Source organism: Procambarus clarkii, chromosome 78, assembly GCF_040958095.1.
Source record: "Procambarus clarkii isolate CNS0578487 chromosome 78, FALCON_Pclarkii_2.0, whole genome shotgun sequence".
Lineage (NCBI taxonomy): Eukaryota > Metazoa > Arthropoda > Malacostraca > Decapoda > Cambaridae > Procambarus > Procambarus clarkii.
In genome coordinates this window covers 18,142,155-18,165,119 of record NC_091227.1, presented here as the reverse complement: position 1 = coordinate 18,165,119, position 22,965 = coordinate 18,142,155, and the positions used below count along the sequence as shown (strand labels likewise).

The 22,965-nt window shown below is 45.0% G+C and overlaps 1 protein-coding gene and 1 long non-coding RNA gene across 6 annotated transcripts in view; one reads left to right on the top strand and one right to left on the bottom strand.

The window, feature by feature from the left end:
• The window catches only part of Ddr (discoidin domain-containing receptor 2), a 642,292-nt gene that overhangs the window by 65,026 nt on the left and 554,301 nt on the right, over window positions 1-22,965 (bottom strand). For all 5 annotated transcript variants that reach the window (XM_069314116.1, XM_069314113.1, XM_069314117.1 and 2 more), the window contains exon 5: window positions 29-176. In XM_069314116.1, coding sequence (XP_069170217.1) covers window positions 29-176 — 148 coding nt within the window. The remainder of the gene's footprint in view (window positions 1-28; window positions 177-22,965) is intronic.
• Window positions 4,253-7,283, top strand: LOC123746111 (uncharacterized). Its single transcript, XR_011224969.1, has 3 exons — window positions 4,253-4,409; window positions 5,867-6,050; window positions 6,855-7,283. It is a non-coding gene; the product is annotated as an uncharacterized lncRNA (long non-coding RNA).

Sequence of the window (22,965 nt, the reverse complement as noted above, 5' to 3'; positions counted from 1 at the left end):
CACACACACCCCATACCCCTATACCCACCTGTGTAAGGGCAACCGATGAGTTCTACCCTCATACAGACAGTCCGTGGATGGGGGGAGTAGGGTACGAACCGCACCTTGGAGGCCAGGATAGGGGGCACCAGTTCGTTCCTCACAGCCATGTACGTGTTGCTGTTGCCCTTCAGGATCTGAAACACACAAATCTCCGAGGTAGAGAACATGTCTCTCTGCTTCACTTAGCAATACTCAAGAATCAGTTAACGAATCGATAACAACCTTCTGATTAACGTTAACTTAAACGTAGTACACGACAATTAATGTAGACAATATAAATAGTTAAATTACTCGGATTAAGCAACTGGTTAGTGAAGAGATGTTGAGATATGGTGGACAGGCATTCAAAGAGAACCCACACGTCTTAGAAGAGAACCCACATTTCTCAGAAGAGAACCCACATTTCTCAGAAGAGATCCCCACACGTCTCAGAAGAGAACCCACATGTCTCAGAAGAGAACCCACACGTCTCGGCAGAGAACCCACACGTCTCGGCAGAGAACCCACACGTCTCAGAAGAGAACCCACACGTCTCAGAAGAGAACCCACACGTCTCAGAAGAGAAGCCACACGTCTCAGAAGAGAACCCACACATCCTAGGCGACTACATACCCCTAGGAGCATGCACATATCCTGGAAAAGCGCACACATCCTCAGAGAACGCACCCATCTTATGAGAGCGCGCACAACCTCAGAAGATCGCGAGCGTTCACACGCTTATATAAGGACACTACAATATGTCTGGCAACCCAGCCTCATTTCCTCACGTCTCATTCCTCACACGTCCTGCCTCGTAGCCAACATGTACACCCAGCCCACAACACAACAGGAGTGCCACGAGCGGTGTCAAAAGCACCATTAATCAGGTCGTCATTAGCCCGCTCCAAGAGGCACTATAATGGTGCCATGGAGGTGAATAGATGCATGGTGGGTGCTGGAGAGAGGGGGTGAGGGGGGGCAGGAAGGGAGAGATGAGTTTGATGAGTGTATGGATGAATGAAGCTATGGGAGGTAGGTAGTATCCACACACACAATTAGAGGTTTGGTTAATGACTAATTTGATGCCTTAATGACTTAAGACCCCAAAATGGTACCATGTGAATACCACCTGCATATGCAAGACTAGCAAAGGTCTACTTTTCAAAAACTGAGCACGGAATCCCTCAGAATAACACACACGACGTATGTCAGACCAATCCTAGAGTATGCAGTTCCAGTATAGCACCCGACACCTACACCCCCTCCCTTTAACACGTCCCTACCCCTGATATATCACCCGTTTGTTTCTTATATTAATATTCCTATCCTCAACCTTCACCTACCTCCTACTTCCCAACACCCCCTTCCCCCCTACTCCCTTCTACCTCCAACTTTCCCTACTCCCTCCTACCTCCATCCCCCCACCTACCCCTCCCCATATGACACACACACACACACACACACACACACACACACACACACACACACACACACACACACACACACACACACACACACACCAGCAATATCACAAGTCAAACCATTGGAAGAGACTAAAAGATGACCAAATCACTGGCTGAAAATACTACTTTGCCTCCCCCCACCCCCTCCTCCCACCCCAGGCACTCCTCCCCACCCCAGGCACTCCTCCCCACCCCAGGCATTCTCCCCACCATTCCCCCGTCTCCCCCACCCCCTCCCCAGCGCACAACAGCACCCCACCCGGGATATTTAGCAGAGAGCGCGACATTAGGCCCTGAATATCGGGCAATATCATGCATAATGTAGTGGGGGGAGAGTAGGGGTCCCGCCCCCCCCATGGAGGGGGAAGGGGGAGAGGAAGTGTGGAAGGGGAGTTGATGTGGAAGAAGGGGGGGGGGGGGTAGTGTGGAAGAGAAGGATAGGTGTGGGTAGGGTAGGTGACGAAGATGGGCTAGAGACAGGAACACGAGAGTGAGTAATGAGTAAGATGGTAGGAAGATGGAATGGGCAGAAGGTGAGAGGGAAGGGCATATGGCCTGAAAGGAGGGGGGGGGAGCAAGAAAGGCAGGGGGAGGGGGAGCAAGGAAGGCAGAGACCGCAAGAGGCCACGAGACAGAGAGAGAGAGGAAGGAGAGGAGGCACAAGAGGCTGAGTGCCTCTTCCTTGCCCACTCAGAGTGGCCCTCATCTACATAAGGGCCAATACTGGAATGAAAAGGATAAAGATAGTGGCATATAGTCTTGCAGGGGGCGCCCCCTGCCCCCGCCCCTCTGTTCACACTCGGTACATGTGGTGCGGAGGGGTGTGGTGGGGAGGGGTGTGGTGGGGATAAATGGAGGGGGAGAAGAGAGTTGAGGAGGAGCTATAGTAAGACCAAATGGGGAAAGAGGTAAAGGTCGGGGGCTGGTAGGAGGCATGGTGGGCTGGTAGGAGGCATGGAGGGGGCTGGTAGGAGGCATGGAGGGCTGGTAGGAGGCATGGAGGGGGCTGGTAGGAGGCATGGTGGGCTAGTCGGAGCCATAGTAGGCAGGTAGGAGGCATGGAGGGGCTGGTAGGAGCCCTCGCACCATCAACTGTTGGTTGGTTAAAGATATCTCTGCAGTCCATTACAGTCTGGATAGTTAATAAGGTTACTTGTTTAACAAATGCAGCCACCACTCCTCCGTTACTTTTAAAACTTAGGCTAATTAACTCTGTAGGAGATTATTCAACTAGCACCAGTAACTTTGGGAACTTAACCTTTTTTATATATTGATGAACAAATCCACAAGGGCCGTGACGAGGATTCGAACCTACGTCCGAGAGCATCCCAGACGCTGCCTTAATCGACTGAGCTATGACATGGTAAAAAAAAAAAAAGTTGAAACCAGAAGTTCTACTGAACTTACTTGGATCCTGCAGCCTCTCCGAGACACAAACCAGGGTTTTACACAACTCCCCCCATGCACTCGAGCTATGTCAATATACACAACTCCCCCACTCGAGCATGGGGGAAGTTGTGTGGTGCAACACAGCCCATTATGTTCAGTCAATTGGTTGTAGACCCAGGAAAGGATGCATTTGTTAATTTAGGGGCGACGACGATTGTGGGACTAGGAAGGGGTAGAGCTTGAGGGCAAGGTGCCTTTAGGGTTGGAGTCTAGACTTCACCTTCAAGGATGTAAGAGCCAAAGATTTTAGAGTGTCAACTGGGAGTGCAAAGAGGGGGTGAGTGATCTAACACAAAGCGACAACATCGGCTGAGGAGAGCAGTGGAAAGGTAATGTCTGCGAGATTCACAGCACAACGGGTAGTCCATCAGTAATTATAAGGTGTTTTCCAGATTCCTTTATAAATTGTTAGCAAAGATTTATAGGTTAATAACAAATACATATTGTAGATTATAATTTAAAATTTACCACACTAATTTGTGAAAGGCAGAATAAGAGAATATTACAAATGACCAAAATAACATAAATTTCAAGATATTTATGATTATAAAACACTGTACATAGGTTTGGACATAATGTATATACATGTTTTTATGTATTATCTGTTTTACAGTTTTTCCCAGTAAACATCTGCACCTTATGACAGCCTCTGACATTGTTGAAATTATGGCTTGCATTGTTACTGTATTCAAAGTATATTAGCCTTGATTAGGACTGACGAAGAGCACTTAAGACATTAATTAGTTTCTAAACGAAATTTCAGCATATCATTTTATAAAGAATTAAAACTGCAAGTCTCTCTAAATTGTTAAGGAATATTCTTATCTAAGGAAATCTTAACACACAGTGCCAATCAAAAATACTGGCTTCTTTTCTTGTGTTACTATTAAAAATAATCAGTCTGACATTGCTAATATAGTATTAAAATGGCGAAAATTACTATAGGCTGTATGTAGACCACGGGACGAGTTTCTGAATCCATTATTTATGAATCTCGAAAGCTTTTATCCCCTGTTTTGATTTATAATATACTAATTAAAGTAAATCAGTATATTACTTATTACACTAAATTATAATATTACTGATTAAAAGTAACTAACGGAATGTAAAACATTGGAGCGCAAACTAGCACAGCACGAGAAATTGAAATAAGTTTATTGAGGTAAAATACACACAAAGGGATGAGGTAGCTCAAGCTATTCTCACCCCGTTCAGTACATCGTGTTACTACATACATAGACACACATCACAAGCAATAAACGTATTACCGAACATTCTGAGAGATAAACATATACATTAACTAGCACAGCACGAGGATATGGTCGTTAAGCACTGTGACGTCACCAATGACGCTGTGTTAGGCAAGAAGGTCAGGAGCGGACGGCGTCGCCTCAGTGTCGGGCTGACAGCCAACAGACGTAGTTCCTTAGGCGGTGTTCCGCTTCTTACTTCATTTGCAGCTACACCGGTCATCAGGTAAGGTTACCGTGGACTTTATTGCTCAATGTATTAACTCATATAAGGTGCAGGTGTCGATATTTAATTATGGTGTGACCTGGTTGTTGGCGTAGCGTAATGTGGGCTCTGTTATCTGTGATGCCTTTATAGGGACGGTGATATTTGGGTGGCGTATGATAGAATTGGTAAAGTTATTTACATGGAAACCTAGTTGATGTATCCTAACAATAGTATTAATAATTAGCTTCGTTTAAGATTTAGCCGTACAGCATTAAGTAACTGGTCCACAATTATTTTTGTTTTTAAATCTGCATTAGAACGGGCAAGTCTAAATATCTGGGCAGTACGTAAGATATTTAAGTACGTGGCACGTTTAAAATGCAATAATTATTAGAGTAATGAGTAAAAGATACAACTTGCTGCAGAATTTTGGTGATTTGTTGCTAAATTTTAGCCAGCTGTCATATTACTTAAATTTTTAAATGGCTTCTAGGTACTGCAAGGCACTAAATGTACCGCTTATTCCTTTGGCGTAGCGTTGATAGTAGTTGGTGGCAGTTTATGGGTATCTTCTGTGGCTTAATGGTCTGAGGGTGTTTTCACAGCCCCCCCCGGGGCTCGCAGAACTAGGCTGCTTCGATGAATCTTGATGCTTTTAAAACTTAATGGTATTAAACCCACTTTTTTTACTTTACGGAAGTCCACACTCGCCTGTTATGTAATTCGCGGAACCAATTTCATCCGAATTACTTTGGTTAAGACCGGGTATTTGGCAAGTTATGCAAGTTTGAATTTCTTCAGTCTTGATATCTGTAGTGTCCATTGCAGCAGATAAACAAATTTTCAGGTACAGTAGTTCTAATAGTTTGTGGTTAGGTAGAAATTGAAAATTTTTATTTTGGTATTGTATTAAATCTTCCTTCCACCCCTCCCCCACTACTTGGGCAATTTTCCTAGTTCATGTGGTTTCTTCAGTAGTGCGAAAGTTGTATTGTAAAGCTTTCAGTAAAGTTTATATTCAGTGGGGCCGTAATTGGTAAACGTAGATATCTGCGTGTCTGGGATCACATTGTTTTCCCAGACAGTCAATTTTGTAAGTAATTAAGTGTTGGCATGTCGCTAATTTACGGGCTACTAGTGGACATGCCACGTCTTATGGGGGCGTAATGTTAATCAGTCATGGTATCGGTAGTCGCTAGAATGCGTGGTAATATTGTTTGGAATGGCAACTTAAAAGCTATTAGGATGAATGTATCAAATTAAGAATTTAAATTTATTGCAAAAGGTTTAGTACTAAAGTTTGTACCCTGGTGTTGCCCTATATATCAAAAGATTACAAAGACGCGAGGGTATACAATGTTATACAGAGAAATTATAATTTGTTGAACAAAAATAACCTTAAGACTTTCATAAATTTATGATAATTTATAAATCATTGTAATGGTATAAATAACTTTAATGTTTTGTTTTTCTAGGGTCTGGCTCGACATTGGCCACGAGTCTTCTTGAGAAATAACTTTCAAAGTGAACGGAAGACTAGTCAGTCACAAGGCACAGAACTAGTTCTGGCGTGACGTAGCTGCAAGTCTCGATAGAGGTGGTTGGACAGTGTTGAACACGGGGCGGCTGGCAACGTTGCAGGAATATCTGAAAGAAAAGGCAAGTTGTTAAAACGTTCAGTTAATATTTATCATTTAGCAGGAAATTGTTGGAAAGGATATTCTGCAGAATTATAGAAAGAGCATCTGTGGGACATTAGAAACTGTTAGTATTAACTAGTTTACTTGTCTTGGTTATGAGACTTGGGTTTAGGAGGCAGTAAAAATGCCAGTTAAAATATAGAAATTAATGGAATAGGCTACCATAATTAGAGAAATATCGATAGATGAGCTTTGTAGCGGCATGATTCAAAGATAGTGTAAAGGATGAATGGTAGTGTTCATGACGTTGTAATTGGGAGGACCTAATAGTGTTCGGTGAAAATAATTTAGGGCATTATGAATAGTTAGCAGGGGGGGGGGGGAGTGACGAACTGTGGAAGGCGTTGCTTCTGCACCACTAGAATTTGCAACTAGCAATATTGAACGTTGAGTTTGCAAGAATACTGCAGTTTCTTACTGGTTAGTGTAAATGTTAGGAAGAATGAAGGAATGTACATATTCTTCAGTTGACTATAACGGTAAGTGTTTAGCAGTTTTAATGTCAAATGGTATAAATTGGTATTCGATGAAGTATGGTTGACGGGCCATTTTGTTAGTGAAAACGTGTAAAAGTAATATAAAGGGAGGAAACGTGACTACTAATGATAACTTTCAGAACATCGTAGATTTGTGGTAGAATGGTGGTTAGAGAATAGTTTGTAGTAGGAAATAGTTTGGTGTGTAGTTACTCTAGCTAAAGTGTTGGAAGGACAAGTAGAGAAACGTGAATATTGAAATTAATGCAAACATTTTAACTTTACAGACGCAGTATAGAAAATGGATGAAGACGGGTGGCTGTAGCAGTAAGAAGGCCGGTGAAGCATAGACTGCAAAATTGGGAAGCAAGATGCAAAATAAGTTGTAAATCTGTGGATTGTGTACTTTGAAACTGTTCTTAGAACAATAGAATCTGTTCCCTCTTATGTTTAATATCTGGTGTATGGCGTTATGACTATTGTTCGGCTGGTTTTCTACATTAACAATGTGGGTCCAATGAATGATGATCGTATTGGAATAAATATCCCGTAATTATAGAAGTTAATGTTTACAGCTGTTTGTGTATTCTTTAACGGCTGGCTATGCACAGTTTGTCTAAAAGCCATGTTTATTGTTGTAACATTGTCTAGGCCCAGTGTATGTGACAGTGGCTAGAATTTAAAATGTTTAATAAAGTGTTCATATTGGATAAGAAGTGTATGAAAATGTCCCAAATGGCTTTAGTCCTCTTGATGTAAAAGTTTAACCACTAAGTGTTAGTGTCAATGTTAAAATGGTTGTTCCTAAGGGTTTAAAGTGGTGTTGACTGATCACCTTGTTCCTAAAGAGCATTTTGGTGAAACAGGCTGTACACTAAATGACGCAAATTGGTTTATAGGGAATATTTTTGTCGACCGTAATCCTCACCTAGGTGGTGTTAAATACTTGGTATTAATAGATGCAATCTTGTGGAATATAATAAATATGAGCAACATGAACCTTGGTGTTTTACTTTGACAGTACTTATGTTATCAATGTAAAGAAACGTGACTCGTTTTTGTTACATTTTTCTTAGGTCAGTTGTACATAAGTTTTATAACCATATTTATTGCTGTTTACTTGGTTTAAAATTCATCGTATTAGTCTGTTTCTTGTAAAATGTTGGTGCTTTTAATGTCTGTGTCCCTTGGTGTGGTATAGGAGTGACAATGATGGTAGCATCAGTGAAACGTTATCACACTACGTATGTGCATCTTGAAAAGAGTGAAACAAAATTGGGGGAGGAGGGGGGAGTGAACAGCACAGATGTGTAAAGAACGTTGAAGGGGTTAAATACAAGCACATTGTCGTGAAGTCTGCCTGATAGTGTCCTTACCGTAAATTAAGGTTCTCACAGTAGCAGTAAGTGAAGAGTAATATGAAGACCTTTCACTCCATGCGACGAAGATGACTCAAAATTTACAAGAATTCTGCGTCGCAGAATTCAAGTTACAAGACTGGGGGAGTATGGGGAGTGGGGGAGCGTAGGGGGATACTGGGGGAGTATGGGGAGTGGGGGGGAGTAGGGGGATACTGGGGGAGTATGGGGAGTAGGGGGGAGTAGGGGGATACTGGGGGAGTATGGGGAGTGGGGGGGAGTAGGGGGATACGGGGGTACTGCAGGAGTGGGTCGAGTATGGGGAGTGGGGGAGAGTAGGGGGATACTGGGGGAGAGTTGCGGAGTATGGGGGATAATGCAGGAGTGCAGGAGTCCTGTGTCGTTTTATTTTTCCAAAATTTCTAGTGATTTGAGGCGAATTTCTTGTGAATTTTGTGCTATCTTCGTCGTATGTAGTGAAATGTCGTCGTTTGTCGTGTTGTGTCGTCGTTTGTCGTGTTGTGTCGTCGTTTGTCGTGTTGTGTCGTTTTATTTTTTCCAAAATTTCTTGTGATTTGAGGCGAATTTCGTGCTATCTTCGTCGTATGTAGTGAAATGTCGTCGTTTGTCGTGTTGTGTCGTCGTTTGTCGTGTTGTGTCGTCGTTTGTCGTGTTGTGTCGTTTTATTTTTTCCAAAATTTCTTGTGATTCGTGGCGAATTTCGTGCTATCTTTGTCGTATGTAGTGAAATGTCGTAGTTTGTCGTGTTGTGTCGTCGTTTGTCGTGTTGTGTCGTTTTATTTTTTCCAAAATTTCTTGTGATTTGAGGCGAATTTCGTGCTATCTTCGTCGTATGTAGTGAAATGTCGTCGTTTGTCGTGTTGTGTCGTCGTTTGTCGTGTTGTGTCGTCGTTTGTCGTGTTGTGTCGTCGTCTGTCGTGTTGTGTCGTTTTATTTTTTCCAAAATTTCTTGTGATTTGAGGCGAATTTCGTGCTATCTTTGTCGTATGTAGTGAAATGTCGTCGTTTGTCGTGTTGTGTCGTCGTTTGTCGTGTTGTGTCGTTTTATTTTTTCCAAAATTTCTTGTGATTTGAGGCGAATTTCGTGCTATCTTCGTCGTATGTAGTGAAATGTCGTCGTTTGTCGTGTTGTGTCGTCGTTTGTCGTGTTGTGTCGTCGTTTGTCGTGTTGTGTCGTCGTTTGTCGTGTTGTGTCGTCGTTTGTCGTGTTGTGTCGTTTTATTTTTTCCAAAATTTCTTGTGATTTGAGGCGAATTTCGTGCTATCTTCGTCGTATGTAGTGAAATGTCGTCGTTTGTCGTGTTGTGTCGTCGTTTGTCGTGTTGTGTCGTCGTCTGTCGTGTTGTGTCGTTTTATTTTTTCCAAAATTTCTTGTGATTTGAGGCGAATTTCGTGCTATCTTTGTCGTATGTAGTGAAATGTCGTCGTTTGTCGTGTTGTGTCGTCGTTTGTCGTGTTGTGTCGTTTTATTTTTTCCAAAATTTCTTGTGATTTGAGGCGAATTTCGTGCTATCTTCGTCGTATGTAGTGAAATGTCGTCGTTTGTCGTGTTGTGTCGTCGTTTGTCGTGTTGTGTCGTCGTTTGTCGTGTTGTGTCGTCGTTTGTCGTGTTGTGTCGTTTTATTTTTTCCAAAATTTCTTGTGATTTGAGGCGAATTTCGTGCTATCTTCGTCGTATGTAGTGAAATGTCGTCGTTTGTCGTGTTGTGTCGTCGTTTGTCGTGTTGTGTCGTCGTCTGTCGTGTTGTGTCGTTTTATTTTTTCCAAAATTTCTTGTGATTTGAGGCGAATTTCGTGCTATCTTTGTCGTATGTAGTGAAATGTCGTCGTTTGTCGTGTTGTGTCGTCGTTTGTCGTGTTGTGTCGTTTTATTTTTTCCAAAATTTCTTGTGATTTGAGGCGAATTTCGTGCTATCTTCGTCGTATGTAGTGAAATGTCGTCGTTTGTCGTGTTGTGTCGTCGTTTGTCGTGTTGTGTCGTCGTTTGTCGTGTTGTGTCGTTTTATTTTTTCCAAAATTTCTTGTGATTTGAGGCGAATTTCGTGCTATCTTCGTCGTATGTAGTGAAATGTCGTCGTTTGTCGTGTTGTGTCGTCGTTTGTCGTGTTGTGTCGTCGTCTGTCGTGTTGTGTCGTTTTATTTTTTCCAAAATTTCTTGTGATTTGAGGCGAATTTCGTGCTATCTTTGTCGTATGTAGTGAAATGTCGTCGTTTGTCGTGTTGTGTCGTCGTTTGTCGTGTTGTGTCTTTATTTTTTCCAAAATTTCTTGTGATTTGAGGCGAATTTCGTGCTATCTTCGTCGTATGTAGTGAAATGTCGTCGTTTGTCGTGTTGTGTCGTCGTTTGTCGTGTTGTGTCGTCGTTTGTCGTGTTGTGTCGTCGTTTGTCGTGTTGTGTCGTCGTTTGTCGTGTTGTGTCGTTTTATTTTTTCCAAAATTTCTTGTGATTTGAGGCGAATTTCGTGCTATCTTCGTCGTATGTAGTGAAATGTCGTCGTTTGTCGTGTTGTGTCGTCGTTTGTCGTGTTGTGTCGTTTTATTTTTTCCAACATTTCTTGTGATTTGAGGCGAATTTCGTGCTATCTTCGTCGTATGTAGTGAAATGTCGTCGTTTGTCGTGTTGTGTCGTCGTTTGTCGTGTTGTGTCGTCGTCTGTCGTGTTGTGTCGTTTTATTTTTCCAAAATTTGTGATTTGAGGCGAATTTTTTGTGAATTTTGTGCTATCTTCGTCGTATGTAGTGAAATGTCGTCGTTTGTCGTGTTGTGTCGTCGTTTGTCGTGTTGTGTCGTCGTTTGTGTCGTCGTTTGTCGTGTTGTGTCGTCGTTTGTCGTGTTGTGTCGTCGTCTGTCGTGTTGTGTCGTCGTCTGTCGTGTTGTGTCGTCGTCTGTCGTGTTGTGTCGTCGTCTGTCGTGTTGTGTCGTTTTATTTTTTCCAAAATTTCTTGATTTGAGGCGAATTTCGTGCTATCTTCGTCGTATGTAGTGAAATGTCGTCGTTTGTCGTGTTGTCGTCGTCTGTCGTGTCGTGTCTTTATTTTTTCCAAAATTTCTTGTGATGAGGCGAATTTGTGAATTTTATGCCATCTTCGTCATATGTAGTGAAATGTCGCTTGTGTTTGCCACCATTTCTTGTGAACTGTGTGTTATCTTCGTATGTAGTTAAATGTCGTCGTCTGTTGTGTTATGTTTTATTTTGCCACCAATTGTGTTGCGACGCAAAATTCTTGTAAATTGCGCGTTATCTTCGTCGCATGGAGTGAAAGGTCTTCGTATTACTTTTCACTTGCTGCTACTATGAAAACCTTTATTTACATTGAGGACACTCAGGCTGACTTCACGACAATGTGCCATCCATTCAACCCCTTCAACGTTCTATACACACTTGTCCTGTACACTTCCCCCAATTTTGTTTTATTCTTTTCAAGATGCACATGAAGTAAATTAAACATTTCACTGATGCCACTACCATTATCAAACCCCTACTATACCACACACAAAGACACACCGACATTAAAAGCACCAACACTTTACAAGAAACAGACGAATACGATGAATTTTTAACCAAGTAAACAGCAATATATATGGTTAGAAAACTTATATACAACTGACCTAAGAAAAATGTAACTACGTTAGAAAAACGCGTCGTTAAAAACAAAACACTAAGGTTCATGTTCATATTTATATTCCACAAGGTTGCAACTATTGATAATAAGTATTTAACACCACCTAGGTGAGGATTACAATTGACAAAAATATTCCCTATAAACCAATTGCCTTCATTCAGTAAAGCCTGTTTCACCAAAATGCTCTTAAGGTAAGGTAATTATCAAAAGAAGGCACCAAACCGGGCCAAAATGCTCTTAAGGAACAAGGTGATCAGTCAACTTAAAACCCTCAGGAACAACCCTTCTAACAACATTAACCACAAAGTGTTACTGTGTCAAACTTACATCAAGAGTACTAAAGCCATTTGGGACAGTTCATACACTTCATATCCAATAAGAACACTTTATTAACAAACCTTCAAATTCTAGCCACTGTCACACACTGGGCCTAGACAATGTTACAACAATAAACATGGCTTTGTAGATATATAAACTGTGCATAGCCAGCCGTTAAAGAATACACAAACGGCTGTAAACATTAACGTCTATAATTAAGGGATATTTATTCCAATACGAACATTTATCGGAACCACATTGTTAATACAGAAAACCAGCCGAACAATAGTCATAACACCATACACCAGATATTATACATAAGAGGGAACAGATTCTAAAAACAGTTTCAAAGTACACAATACAGATTTACAACTTTCCTTTATTTTGCATCTTGCTTCTCAATTTTGCAGTCTATGCTTCACCGTCCTTACTGCTACAGCCACCCGTCTTCATCCATTTTCTATACTGCGTCTGTAAAGTTAAAATGTGTGTATTAATTTCAATATTCACGTTTCTCTACTTGTCCTTCCAACACTTTAGCTAGAGTAACTACACACCAAACTATTTCCTACTACATACTATTCTACAACCACCATTCTACCACAAATCTACGATGTTGTAAAAGTTATTAGTAGTCACGTTTCCTCCCTTTATATTACTTTTACACGTTTTCACTAACAAAATGGCCCGTCAACCATACTTCATCGAATACCAATTTATCCCATTTGACATTAAAACTGCTAAACACTTACCGTTATAGTCAACTGAAGAATATGTACATTCCTTCATTCTTCCTAACATTTACACTAACCAGTAAGAAACTGCAGTATTCTTGCAAACTCTCAACGTTCAATATTGCTAGTTGCAAATTTTAGTGGTGCAGAAGCAACGCCTTCCACAGTTCGTCACTCCCCCCCCTGCTAACTATTCATAATGCCCTAAATTATTTTCACCGAACACTATTAGGTCCTCCCAATTACAACGTCATGAACACTACCATTCATCCTTTACACTATCTTTGAATCATGCCGCTTCAAAGCTCATCTATCGATATTTCCCTACTAATTATGGTAGCCTATTCCATTAATTTCTATATTTTTACTGCCTCCTAAACCCAAGTCTCATAACTAAGACAAGTAAACTAGTTTAATACTAACCGTTTCTAATGTCCCACAGATGCTCTTTCTATAATTCTGCAGAATATCCTTTCCAACAGTCCTGCTAAATGATAAATATTAACTGAACGTTTTAACAACTTGCCTTTTCTTTCAGATATTCCTGCAACGTTGCCAGCCGCCCCGTGTTCAACACCGTCCAACCACCTCTATCGAGACTTGCAGCTACGTCACGCCAGAGCTAGTTCCGTGCCTTGTGACGGACTAGTCCTCCGTTCACTTGAAGTTTCTCAAGAAGACTCGTGGCCAATGTCGAGCCAGACCCTAGAAAAACAAAACATTATATTTATACCATTACAATGTTTTATAAAGTATCAAATAAATTTATGAAAAAGTCGTAAGGGTATTTTTGTTCAACAAATTATAATTTCTAACATTTTATACCTCTTGTTTTTGTAATCTTTGATATATAGGGCAACACCAGGGTACAAACTTTAGTACTAAACCTTATTCAATAAATTTAAATTCTTAATTTGTTTAATACATTCATCCTAATAGCTTTTAAGTTGCCATTCCAAACAATATTACCACGCATTCTAGTGACTACCGATACCATGACTGATTAACATTACGCCCCCATAAGACGTGGCATGTCCACTAGTAGCCCGTAAATTACCGACATGCCAACACTTAATTACTTACAAAATTGACCGTCTGGGAAAACAATGTGATCCCAGACACGCATATTTCTACGTTTACTAATTACGGCCCCACTGAATACATTAACTTTACTGAAAGCTTTACAAAAAATGTTCGCACTACTGAAGAAACAACATGAACTAGGAAAATCGCCCAAGTAGTGGGGGGGGGGGGGAAGGGCCGAGATTTAATACAATACCAAAGTATAATTTTCAATTTCTACTTTTACCACAAACTATTAGAACTACTGTACCTGAAAATTTGTTTACCCGCTGCAATGGACACTACAGATATCAAGACTAAAGAAATTCAAACTTGCATAACTTACCAAATACCCGGTCTTAACCAAAGTTATTGAGATGAAATTGGTTCCGTGAATTACATTACAGAAATCCACACCCACCTGTTAAAAAAAATTGGGTTTAATACCATTAAGTTTTAAAAGCATAAAGTCATCGAAACAGCCTAGTTTTGCGAGCCTTAAGGGGGGTGGGGGGGGCTGTGAAAACACCCTCAGACCATTAAGCCACAGTAGACGCCCATAAACTGCCACCAACGCTTCGCCACAGGAATAAGCTGTACATTTAGTGCCTTACAGTACCTACTAGCCATTTAAAAATTTAAATATTACGACAGCTGGCTCTAAAGTTTTGAGCTACAAATTCTGTAGTAATTTTTATCCTTTACACCCTCATCCTTTACTCATTACTCTATTGCATTTTAAACGGGCCACGTACTTAAATACCTTACGTACTGCCCAGATATTTAGACTTTTTGCCCGCTCTAATGCAGATTTAACAAAAAATTGTGGACCAGCCACTTAATGCTGTACGGCTAAATCTTAAACGAGGCTAATTATTAATACTATTGTTAGGATACGTCAACTACGTTTCCATGTAAATAACTTTACCAATTCTATCATACGCCACCCAAATATCACCGTCCCTCTGAAGGCATCACAGATAACAGAGCCCACATTACGCTACGCCAACAACCAGGTCACACCATAATTAAATATCGACACCTTATATGAGTTAATACATTGAGCAATAAAGTCCACGGTAACCTTACCTGATGACCGGTGTAGCTGCAAATGAAGTAAGAAGCGGGACACCGCCTAAGGAACTACGTCTACTGGCTGTCAGCCCGACACTGAGGCGGCGCCGGCCGCTCCTGACCTTGCCCGACGTCATTGGTGACGTCACAGTGCTTAACGACCATATCCTCGTGCTGTGCTAGTTAATGTATATGTTTATCTCTCAGAATGTTCGGTAATACGTTTATTGCTTGTGATGTGTGTCTATGTATGTAGTAACACGATGTACTGAACGGGGTGAGAATAGCTTGAGCTACCTCATCCCTTTGTGTGTATTTTACCTGAATAAACTTATTTCAATTTCAATTTCTCGTGCTGTGCTAGTTTGCGCTCCAATGTTTTACATTCCGTTAGTTACTTTTAATCAGTAATATTATAATTTAATATAATAAGTAATAAGTAATATACTGATTTACTTTAATCAGTATATTATAAATCAAAACAGGGGATAAAAGCTTTCGAGATTCATAAATAATGGATTCAGAAACTCGTCCCGTGGTCTACATACAGCCTATAGTAATTTTCGCCATTTTAATACTATATTAGTAATGTCAGACTGATTATTTTTAATAGAAACACAAGAAAAGAAGCCAGTATTTTTGATTGGCACTGTGTGTTAAGATTTCCTTAGATAAGAATATTCCTTAACAATTTAGAGAGACTTGCAGTTTTAATTCTTTTAAAACGATATGCTGAAATTTGGTTTAGAAACTAATTAAAGTCTTAAGTGCTCTTCGTCAGTCCTAATCAAGGCTAATATACTTTGAATACAGTAACAATGCAAGCCATAATTTCAACAATGTCAGAGGCTGTCATAAGGTGCAGATGTTTACTGGGAAAAACTGTAAAACAGATAATACATAAAAACATGTATATACATTATGTCCAAACCTATGTACAGTGTTTTATAATCATAAATATCTTGAAATTTATGTTATTTTGGTCATTTGTAATATTCTCTTATTCTGCCTTTCACAAATTAGTGTGGTAAATTTTAAATCATAATCTACAATATGTATTTGTTATTGACCTATAAATCTTTGCTAACAATTTATAAAGGAATCTGGAAAACACCTTATAATTACTGATGGACTACCCGTTGTGCTGTGAATCTCGCAGACATTACCTTTCCACTGCTCTCCTCAGCCGATGTTGTCGCTTTGTGTTAGATCACTCACCCCCTCTTTGCACTCCCAGTTGACACTCTAAAATCTTTGGCTCTTCCATCCTTGAAGGTGAAGTCTAGACTCCAACCCTAAAGGCACCTTGCCCTCAAGCTCTACCCCTTCCTAGTCCCACAGTCGTCGTCGCCCCTAAATTAACAAATGCACCCTTTCCTGGGTCTACAACCAATTGACTGAATTGACAATTGACAGCCACAGGGGGGTGTCCACGGCCACAGGGGAGTGTCCACGGCCACAGTGGAGTGTCCACGGCCACAGTGGAGTGTCCACGGCCACAGGGGGGTGTCCACAGCAACAGCGGGGTGTCCACGGCCAAAGAGGGGGTGTCCACGGCCACAGTGGTGTCCACGGCCAAAGAGGGGGTGTCCACGGCCATAGGGGGGTGTCCACGGCCACAGAGGGGTGTCCACGGCCACAGGGGGGTGTCCACGGCCACAGGGGGGTGTCCACGGCCACAGGGGGGTGTCTATGGCCACAGGGAGGTGTCCACGGCCACAGGGGGGTGTCCACGGCCACAGGGGGGTTTCCACGGTAGGAGCCATGGTGGGCTGGTAGGAGCCATGGTGGGCAGGTAGGAGGCATGGTGCGCTGGCAGGAGCCATGGTGGGCTGGTAGGAGGCATGGTGGGCAGGTAGGAGGCATGGTGGGCAGGTAGGAGGCATGGTGGGCTGGTAGGAGGCATGGTGGGCTGGTAGGAGGCATGGTGGGCAGGTAGGAGGCATGGTGGGCTGGTAGGAGGCATGGTGGGCAGGTAGGAGGCATGGTGGGCTGGAAGGAGGCATAGAGGGCTGGTAGGAGCCATATTGGGCTGGTAGGAGGACTGGTAGGAGCCATGGTGGGCAGGTAGCAGGCATTGTGAGCTTGTAGGAGGCATAGTGGGCTGGTAGGAGGCATGGTGGGCTGGTAGGAGGCATGGTGGCCTGGTAGGAGGCATGGTGGCCTGGTAGGAGGCATGGCGGCCTGGTAGGAGGCATGGTGGCCTGGTAGGAGCAATTGTGGGCTGGTAGGAGGCATGGAGGGGCTGGTATATGGGTCATATATTGCCCAAACCCCCCTGCAGTTTTCAAAATATCTGAAATGTCAAAAATTTGACTCCTGACCGTGATTTTTGAGCCGAATTCTAACTCTCTGCACCTATTTTCATTTTTAAATTACGACTTTTTATACCGAAAATATGCCAATCACTGAATACGGCGATGGGTCATATTTTGCCCAAACCCCCCTGCAGTTTTCAAAATATCTGAAATATCGAAAATTTGACTCCTGAGCGTGATTTTCGAGTCGAATTCTGACTCTCTGCACCTATTTTCATTTTTAAATTACGATTTTTTATACCGAAAATATGCCAATTACTGTAAACGGCGATGGGTCATATTTTGCCCAAACCCCCCTGCAGTTGGTGGTGGGGGGGGGGGAGGGGGCTAGGGCACCTTTTACCAGGAGAAATGGTGGGTTGGTAGGATCCATGGTGGCCTGGTAGGAGGCATGGTGGGCAGATAGGAGGCATGGTGGGCTGGTAGGAGCTATGGAGGGCTGGTAGGAGGCATGGTGGGCAGGTAGGAGGCATGGTGGGCAGGTAGGAGTCATAGTGGGTTGGTAGGAGGCATTGTGGGCTGGTAGGAGGCATGGTGGGCTGGTAGGAGGCATGGAGGGGCTGGTAGGAGGCATGGTGGGCTGGTAGGAGGCATGGTGGGCAGGTAGGAGTCATAGTGGGTTGGTAGGAGGCATTGTGGGCTGGTAGGAGGCATGGTGGGCTGGTAGGAGCCATTTAGGACTGGTAGGAGGCATGGAGGGGCTGGTAGGAGGCATGGTGGTCTGGTAGAAGGCATGGTGGGGCTGGTAGGAGGCATGGCGGGCTGGTAGGAGGCATGGTGGTCTGGTAGAAGGCATGGTGGGGCTGGTAGGAGGCATGGAGGGGCTGGTAGGAGGCATGGTGGTCTGGTAGAAGGCATGGTGGGGCTGGTAGGAGGCATGGCGGGCTGGTAGGAGGCATGGAGGGGCTGGTAGGAGGCATGGAGGGGCTGGTAGGAGGCATGGAGGGGCTGGTAGGAGGCATGGTGGGCTGGTAGGAGGCATGGCGGGCTGGTAGGAGGCATGGTGGGGCTGGTAGAAGGCATGGTGGGGCTGGTAGGAGGCATGGAGGGGCTGGTAGGAGCCATGGCGGGCTGGTAGGAGGCAGGGAGGGGCTGGTAGGAGGCATGGCGGGCTGGTAGGAGGTATGGAGGGGCTGGTAGGAGGCATGGTGGGCTGGTAGGAGCCATGGAGGGGCTGGTAGGAGGCATGGTTGGCTGGTAGGAGGCATGGTGGGCTGGTAGGAGGCATGGTGGGCTGGTAGGAGGCATGGTGGGCTGGTAGGAAGCATGGTGGACTGGTAATAGTCATAGTAGGCTGGTAGGAGGCATAGAGGACTGCTGGGAGCCATTGTGGGCTGGTAGGAGCCATTGTGGGCTGGAAGGAGCCTGGTGGGCTGGTAGGAGACATGGTGGGCTGGTAGGAGCCATGGTGGGCTGGTAGGAGGCATGGTGGGCTGGTAGGAGCCATGGTGGGCTGGTAGGAGGCATGGTGGGCTGGTAGGAGGTATGGTAGGCAGGTAGGAGGCATGGTGGGCTGGTACGAGGCATGGTGGGCTCGTAGGAGCCATGGTGGGCTGGTAGGAGGCATGGTGGGCTGGTAGGAGCCATGGTGGGCTGGTAGGAGGCATGGTGGGCTGGTAGGAGCCATGGTGGGCTCGTAGGAGCCATGGTGAGCTGGTAGGAGGCATGGTGGGCTGGTAGGAGCCATGGTGGGCTGGTAGGAGGCATGGTGGGCTGGTAGGAAGCATGGTGGGCTGGTAGGAGGCATGGTGGGCTGGAAGGAGGCATGGTGGGTAGGAGGCATGGTGGGCTGGTAGGAGCCATAGTGGGCTGGTAGGAGGCATGGTGGGCTGGTAGGAGGCATGGTGGTCTGGTAGGAGCCATTTAGGACTGGTAGGAGGCATGGTGGTCTGGTAGGAGGCATGGTGGCCTGGTAGGAGCCATTTAGGACTGGTAGGAGCCATTGTGGGCTGGTAGGAGGCATGGAGGTCTCGTAGGAGTCATGATGGGCTGGTTGGAGGCATGGTGGGCTGGTAGGAGGCATGGAGGTCTCGTAGGAGTCATGATGGGCTGGTTGGAGGCATGGTGGGCTGGTAGGAGGCATGGAGGTCTCGTAGGAGTCATGATGGGCTGGTAGGAGGCATGGTGTCTTCCTGTCATAGATCAGGCAAAGGCAGACTCAAGGAGAAGGAACTTCGACCCCTAAAAACTTAAAACTTAGCCAACTGCAACTTAATCTCTCCTCACCCCCTTTTCTTCCCCCCTTAACTTGAACCTCCCCCCCCCTTCTCCAGCCTTCCCTCCACCCCTTAAACTGAACTCCCTTCCCCTAACCCCCTCCCCCTTGACCGACCTGTCAAACTGTCTTGACTGTGATGAGAGAAATTTTCCCTGCCAAGAAGAAACTTAGGGGGAAAAAAAGTCTCTTCCGCCCTACTGGCCAGTGGTCAGAAGAGCGGCTAGGCGGCCAGTAAGGGCTGGTGGATAGAGGACTGCAGGAGGGGCCGAGGGGAGGCTAGCGGCGGCCATAGAACACATGTGGAAAAGGGGAAAGGGGGATGGAAAAGCTGGAATAGATAAATTTAAAAAGGGGGAGGCAGGAATGAGACCAGGTTGAGAGAAGCAAAAGTAGGTAGGAGAAGGGTGGGAGGGTTAGGAAGGATAGGGAAGGGGGGAGGAATGAAAGGGAAGGGAAGGGAAGGGAAAGGGAAGGGGAAGGGGCCCTGGATACCAGCCTCCACAATGATCCAGACGCTGACTTATAACCCCTAAGTGGCAGTCAGGGTGACATATGGCCCTTGAGTGCCCCCTCCCCCTTGACACTATTGGCCCATGTGTGGCCCACATGGGCCAGTATGTGGCCCACATGGTCCAGTATGTGGCCCACATGGCCAGTATGTGGTCCACATGGCCCAGTATGTGGCCCACATGGCCAGTATGTGTCCCACATGGCCCAGTATCTGGCCCACATGACCAGTGCGTGGCCCACATGGCCCAGTATGTGGCCCACATGGCCAGTATGTGGTCCACATGGCCCAGTATGTGGCCCACATGGCCAGTGCGTGGCCCACATGGCCCAGTATGTGGCCCACATGGCCAGTATGTGGCCCACATGGCCCAGTATGTGGCCCATCGTGACAGACTCCATGTCAGCTACGTACAAGACATTAGCGGACGGACGACACCTTCCCTATGGACCACCAGTGTTGTGGAACTGACGCTGCATAGTTGTTTGATGGTTAGGGGGAGGAAGAGGAGGGGATAGAGGGTGGTGGGGAAGAGAGCAGGGGGGGAATTTGGGGGTAGATGGGGAATGGGGGGGTCTCACCCATTAGCCGAGCAGCCGTGCAGGACGCGGGAACAATGATGGCGCGTCCAGCGATGCAACGATGGGAATTATAATGCCGGCGGGGAAAAAATACGGACAGGGGGTAGGGGAGAAGGGAAGGAAGTGGGAGATAGGTAGGGGAAAGGGAGAAAGGGGTAGGGGAAAGGGAGTGGGAAAGAATAGTCATACCTGGAGCATACCTAGAGAGCGTTCCGGAACCTCCCCAACTCCCCCGACCCCCAATCCCCACATCTCCAGGTATTGATGCTAATAATGGCTCCAAAGAGCCTCCACTACGGGCTCACCATAGCCCGTGCTACATGACAAATTTTGTTTCAGTAGCTAAATCTTGACGGAGGTTGAGGTTGACCCTCAAGCCGTCCCTAATAACGGAAGCTTAGGGAGATCTCTGTGGCCTTCAAATCTCTCTCTCTCTCTCTCTCTCTCTCTCTCTCTCTCTCTCTCTCTCTCTCTCTCTCTCTCTCTCTCTCTCCCTCTCTCTGAGAGAGAGAGAGAGAGATCCTCCTATCTCTCCCTCCGGGGACCGCGAAGGCTCGGGCCACTGGCCTCCACACCTACACACACACACACACACACACTGGTCTCCACACCTACACACATACACACACTGGCCTCCACACCTACACACACACACACACTGGTCTCCACACCTACACACACACACACACTGGTCTCCACACCTACACACACACACACACTGGCCTCCACACCTACATACACACACACATACACACACACACACACACAGCTTTTAAAAACACAGCAAAACAATCAGTGTGGCTTGCCCGGCTGTGGACTGAATAAACGTGGCCAGAGGTAGGTAGGAAAGTAAGTGTTTAACAGCCAATTACCATAAAACAGGCGTAAGGGGCAGTAAACAGCGGCAGGACGTGTTGCAGCACCAAGTGAAAGAGGGGGGGGGGATGTGGTATGTGGGGGGGGGAGATGTGGTATGTGGGGGGGGGCATGTGGTATGTGGGGGGGGCATGTGGTATGTGGGGGGGAGGGATGTGGTATATGGAAGGGGGGACTGGTATGTGGTGGAACAAATAATAACACACTTTCCAAACAGAAAACATGAACACATTATCATTGACATCCCTCCTATCCAACATAGGGGTGTAGGCAGGAGACTGGGACTCAGGACTAATAGAACAGGATTCAAAATTCACGTTAAGGATAGAATAAACAAAGCAAAAACTACCTTGGGAAAAGTGAGGATATTCCGTTACCTGAGCCTGAACATACAGCTACACTTATACATGGCTCTAGTCCGGCCGTATCTCTAATATACACATCACACGCATCTGTGTGTGTGTGTGTGTGTGTGTGTGTGTGTGTGTGTGTGTGTGTGTGTGTGTGTTTGTGGAAAAAAATAAGTTGTTTGACAGTTAAGAGGCGGACCCAAAGAGCCAGAACTCAACCCCTGCAAGCAGAATTAGGTGAACACACACACACACACACACACACACACACACACACACACACCTTCCCCCCCCCCCAACCACTGTCACCCTCAGCCACCACCACATTACAGACTCCCAAACCCATTCTACCAATGCTTCAAAATTCGTCGAAAATACACATTTAAAACGAGGGAGCGTTTAAAGTTGACCCTCAGAGGAGACGCCGGGCGTAGCCACCACAAACTGGCCAGCCATTATATCCCAGGACGATCACCCCTTATTTTGACTATTCCATTCCATCGAGTTCCACTCTTTGTTTTCCCAGGACGATTGACTCTACCCCTTTGTTTACCTTTGACTGTTGACACCTCATTTTGTTTTCCCAGGATGATTGTCACTTAGCTTTGCGAGTACAATTATTTATCCCAGGGAGTTTAACAATTATATTAATTGGTGAGAGGGGTGAGAAGGTCTTCGGAACATGATTTTTTTTGGGACAGGGTTAAGTTGAAGAGGTGTAAATGGTGTAAAGAGGTGTAAATGGTGTAAATTGTTTAGAGATGGAAAATGCAGTGAGAGTTTAGAAAGCAGGCGGGCTGTCCACCTTGCTGACACGATGTGAGGGGTGTTGGCAGCTAAGCTAAGCTGGCTTTCTCTTTTCAAAGGAAAAGAGAACGAATAATCGAAGAGTGAGAAAAAAAAGTTGAAAAAGGGGTGATAAAAAGGGTAGAGCGAGAGGGAAGAAAAGAGGAACTACTCTTTAACTTGTCTGTACAAGTTTTAATGAAAAGCATCCATCTTTGCTATCGTGATGGATGGGGCTACACACAGGTCACTCCTCAGGCTATACTAACTTGCGCTATCTTCACACGCCCCAAGATGTATCCGGATATCTGGAAGATCCTGACCGCGCGGGAAACAGTCTACAGTCGTTTCCGGTTATCTGGAGCTATCGTCGGATATTTCTCAAACAGTCCAGGACTACATAGCAACATTTTCGGCTTCCCGAGACAACCTCAACTCTTGTCCGGTGACCAGGCTTCATGCACGATAATGTCCGGTTATCAGGCTTCGTGCACGATAATGTCCGGTTATCAGGCTTCGTGCACGATAATGTCCGGTTATCAGGCTTCGTGCACGATAATGTCCGGTTATC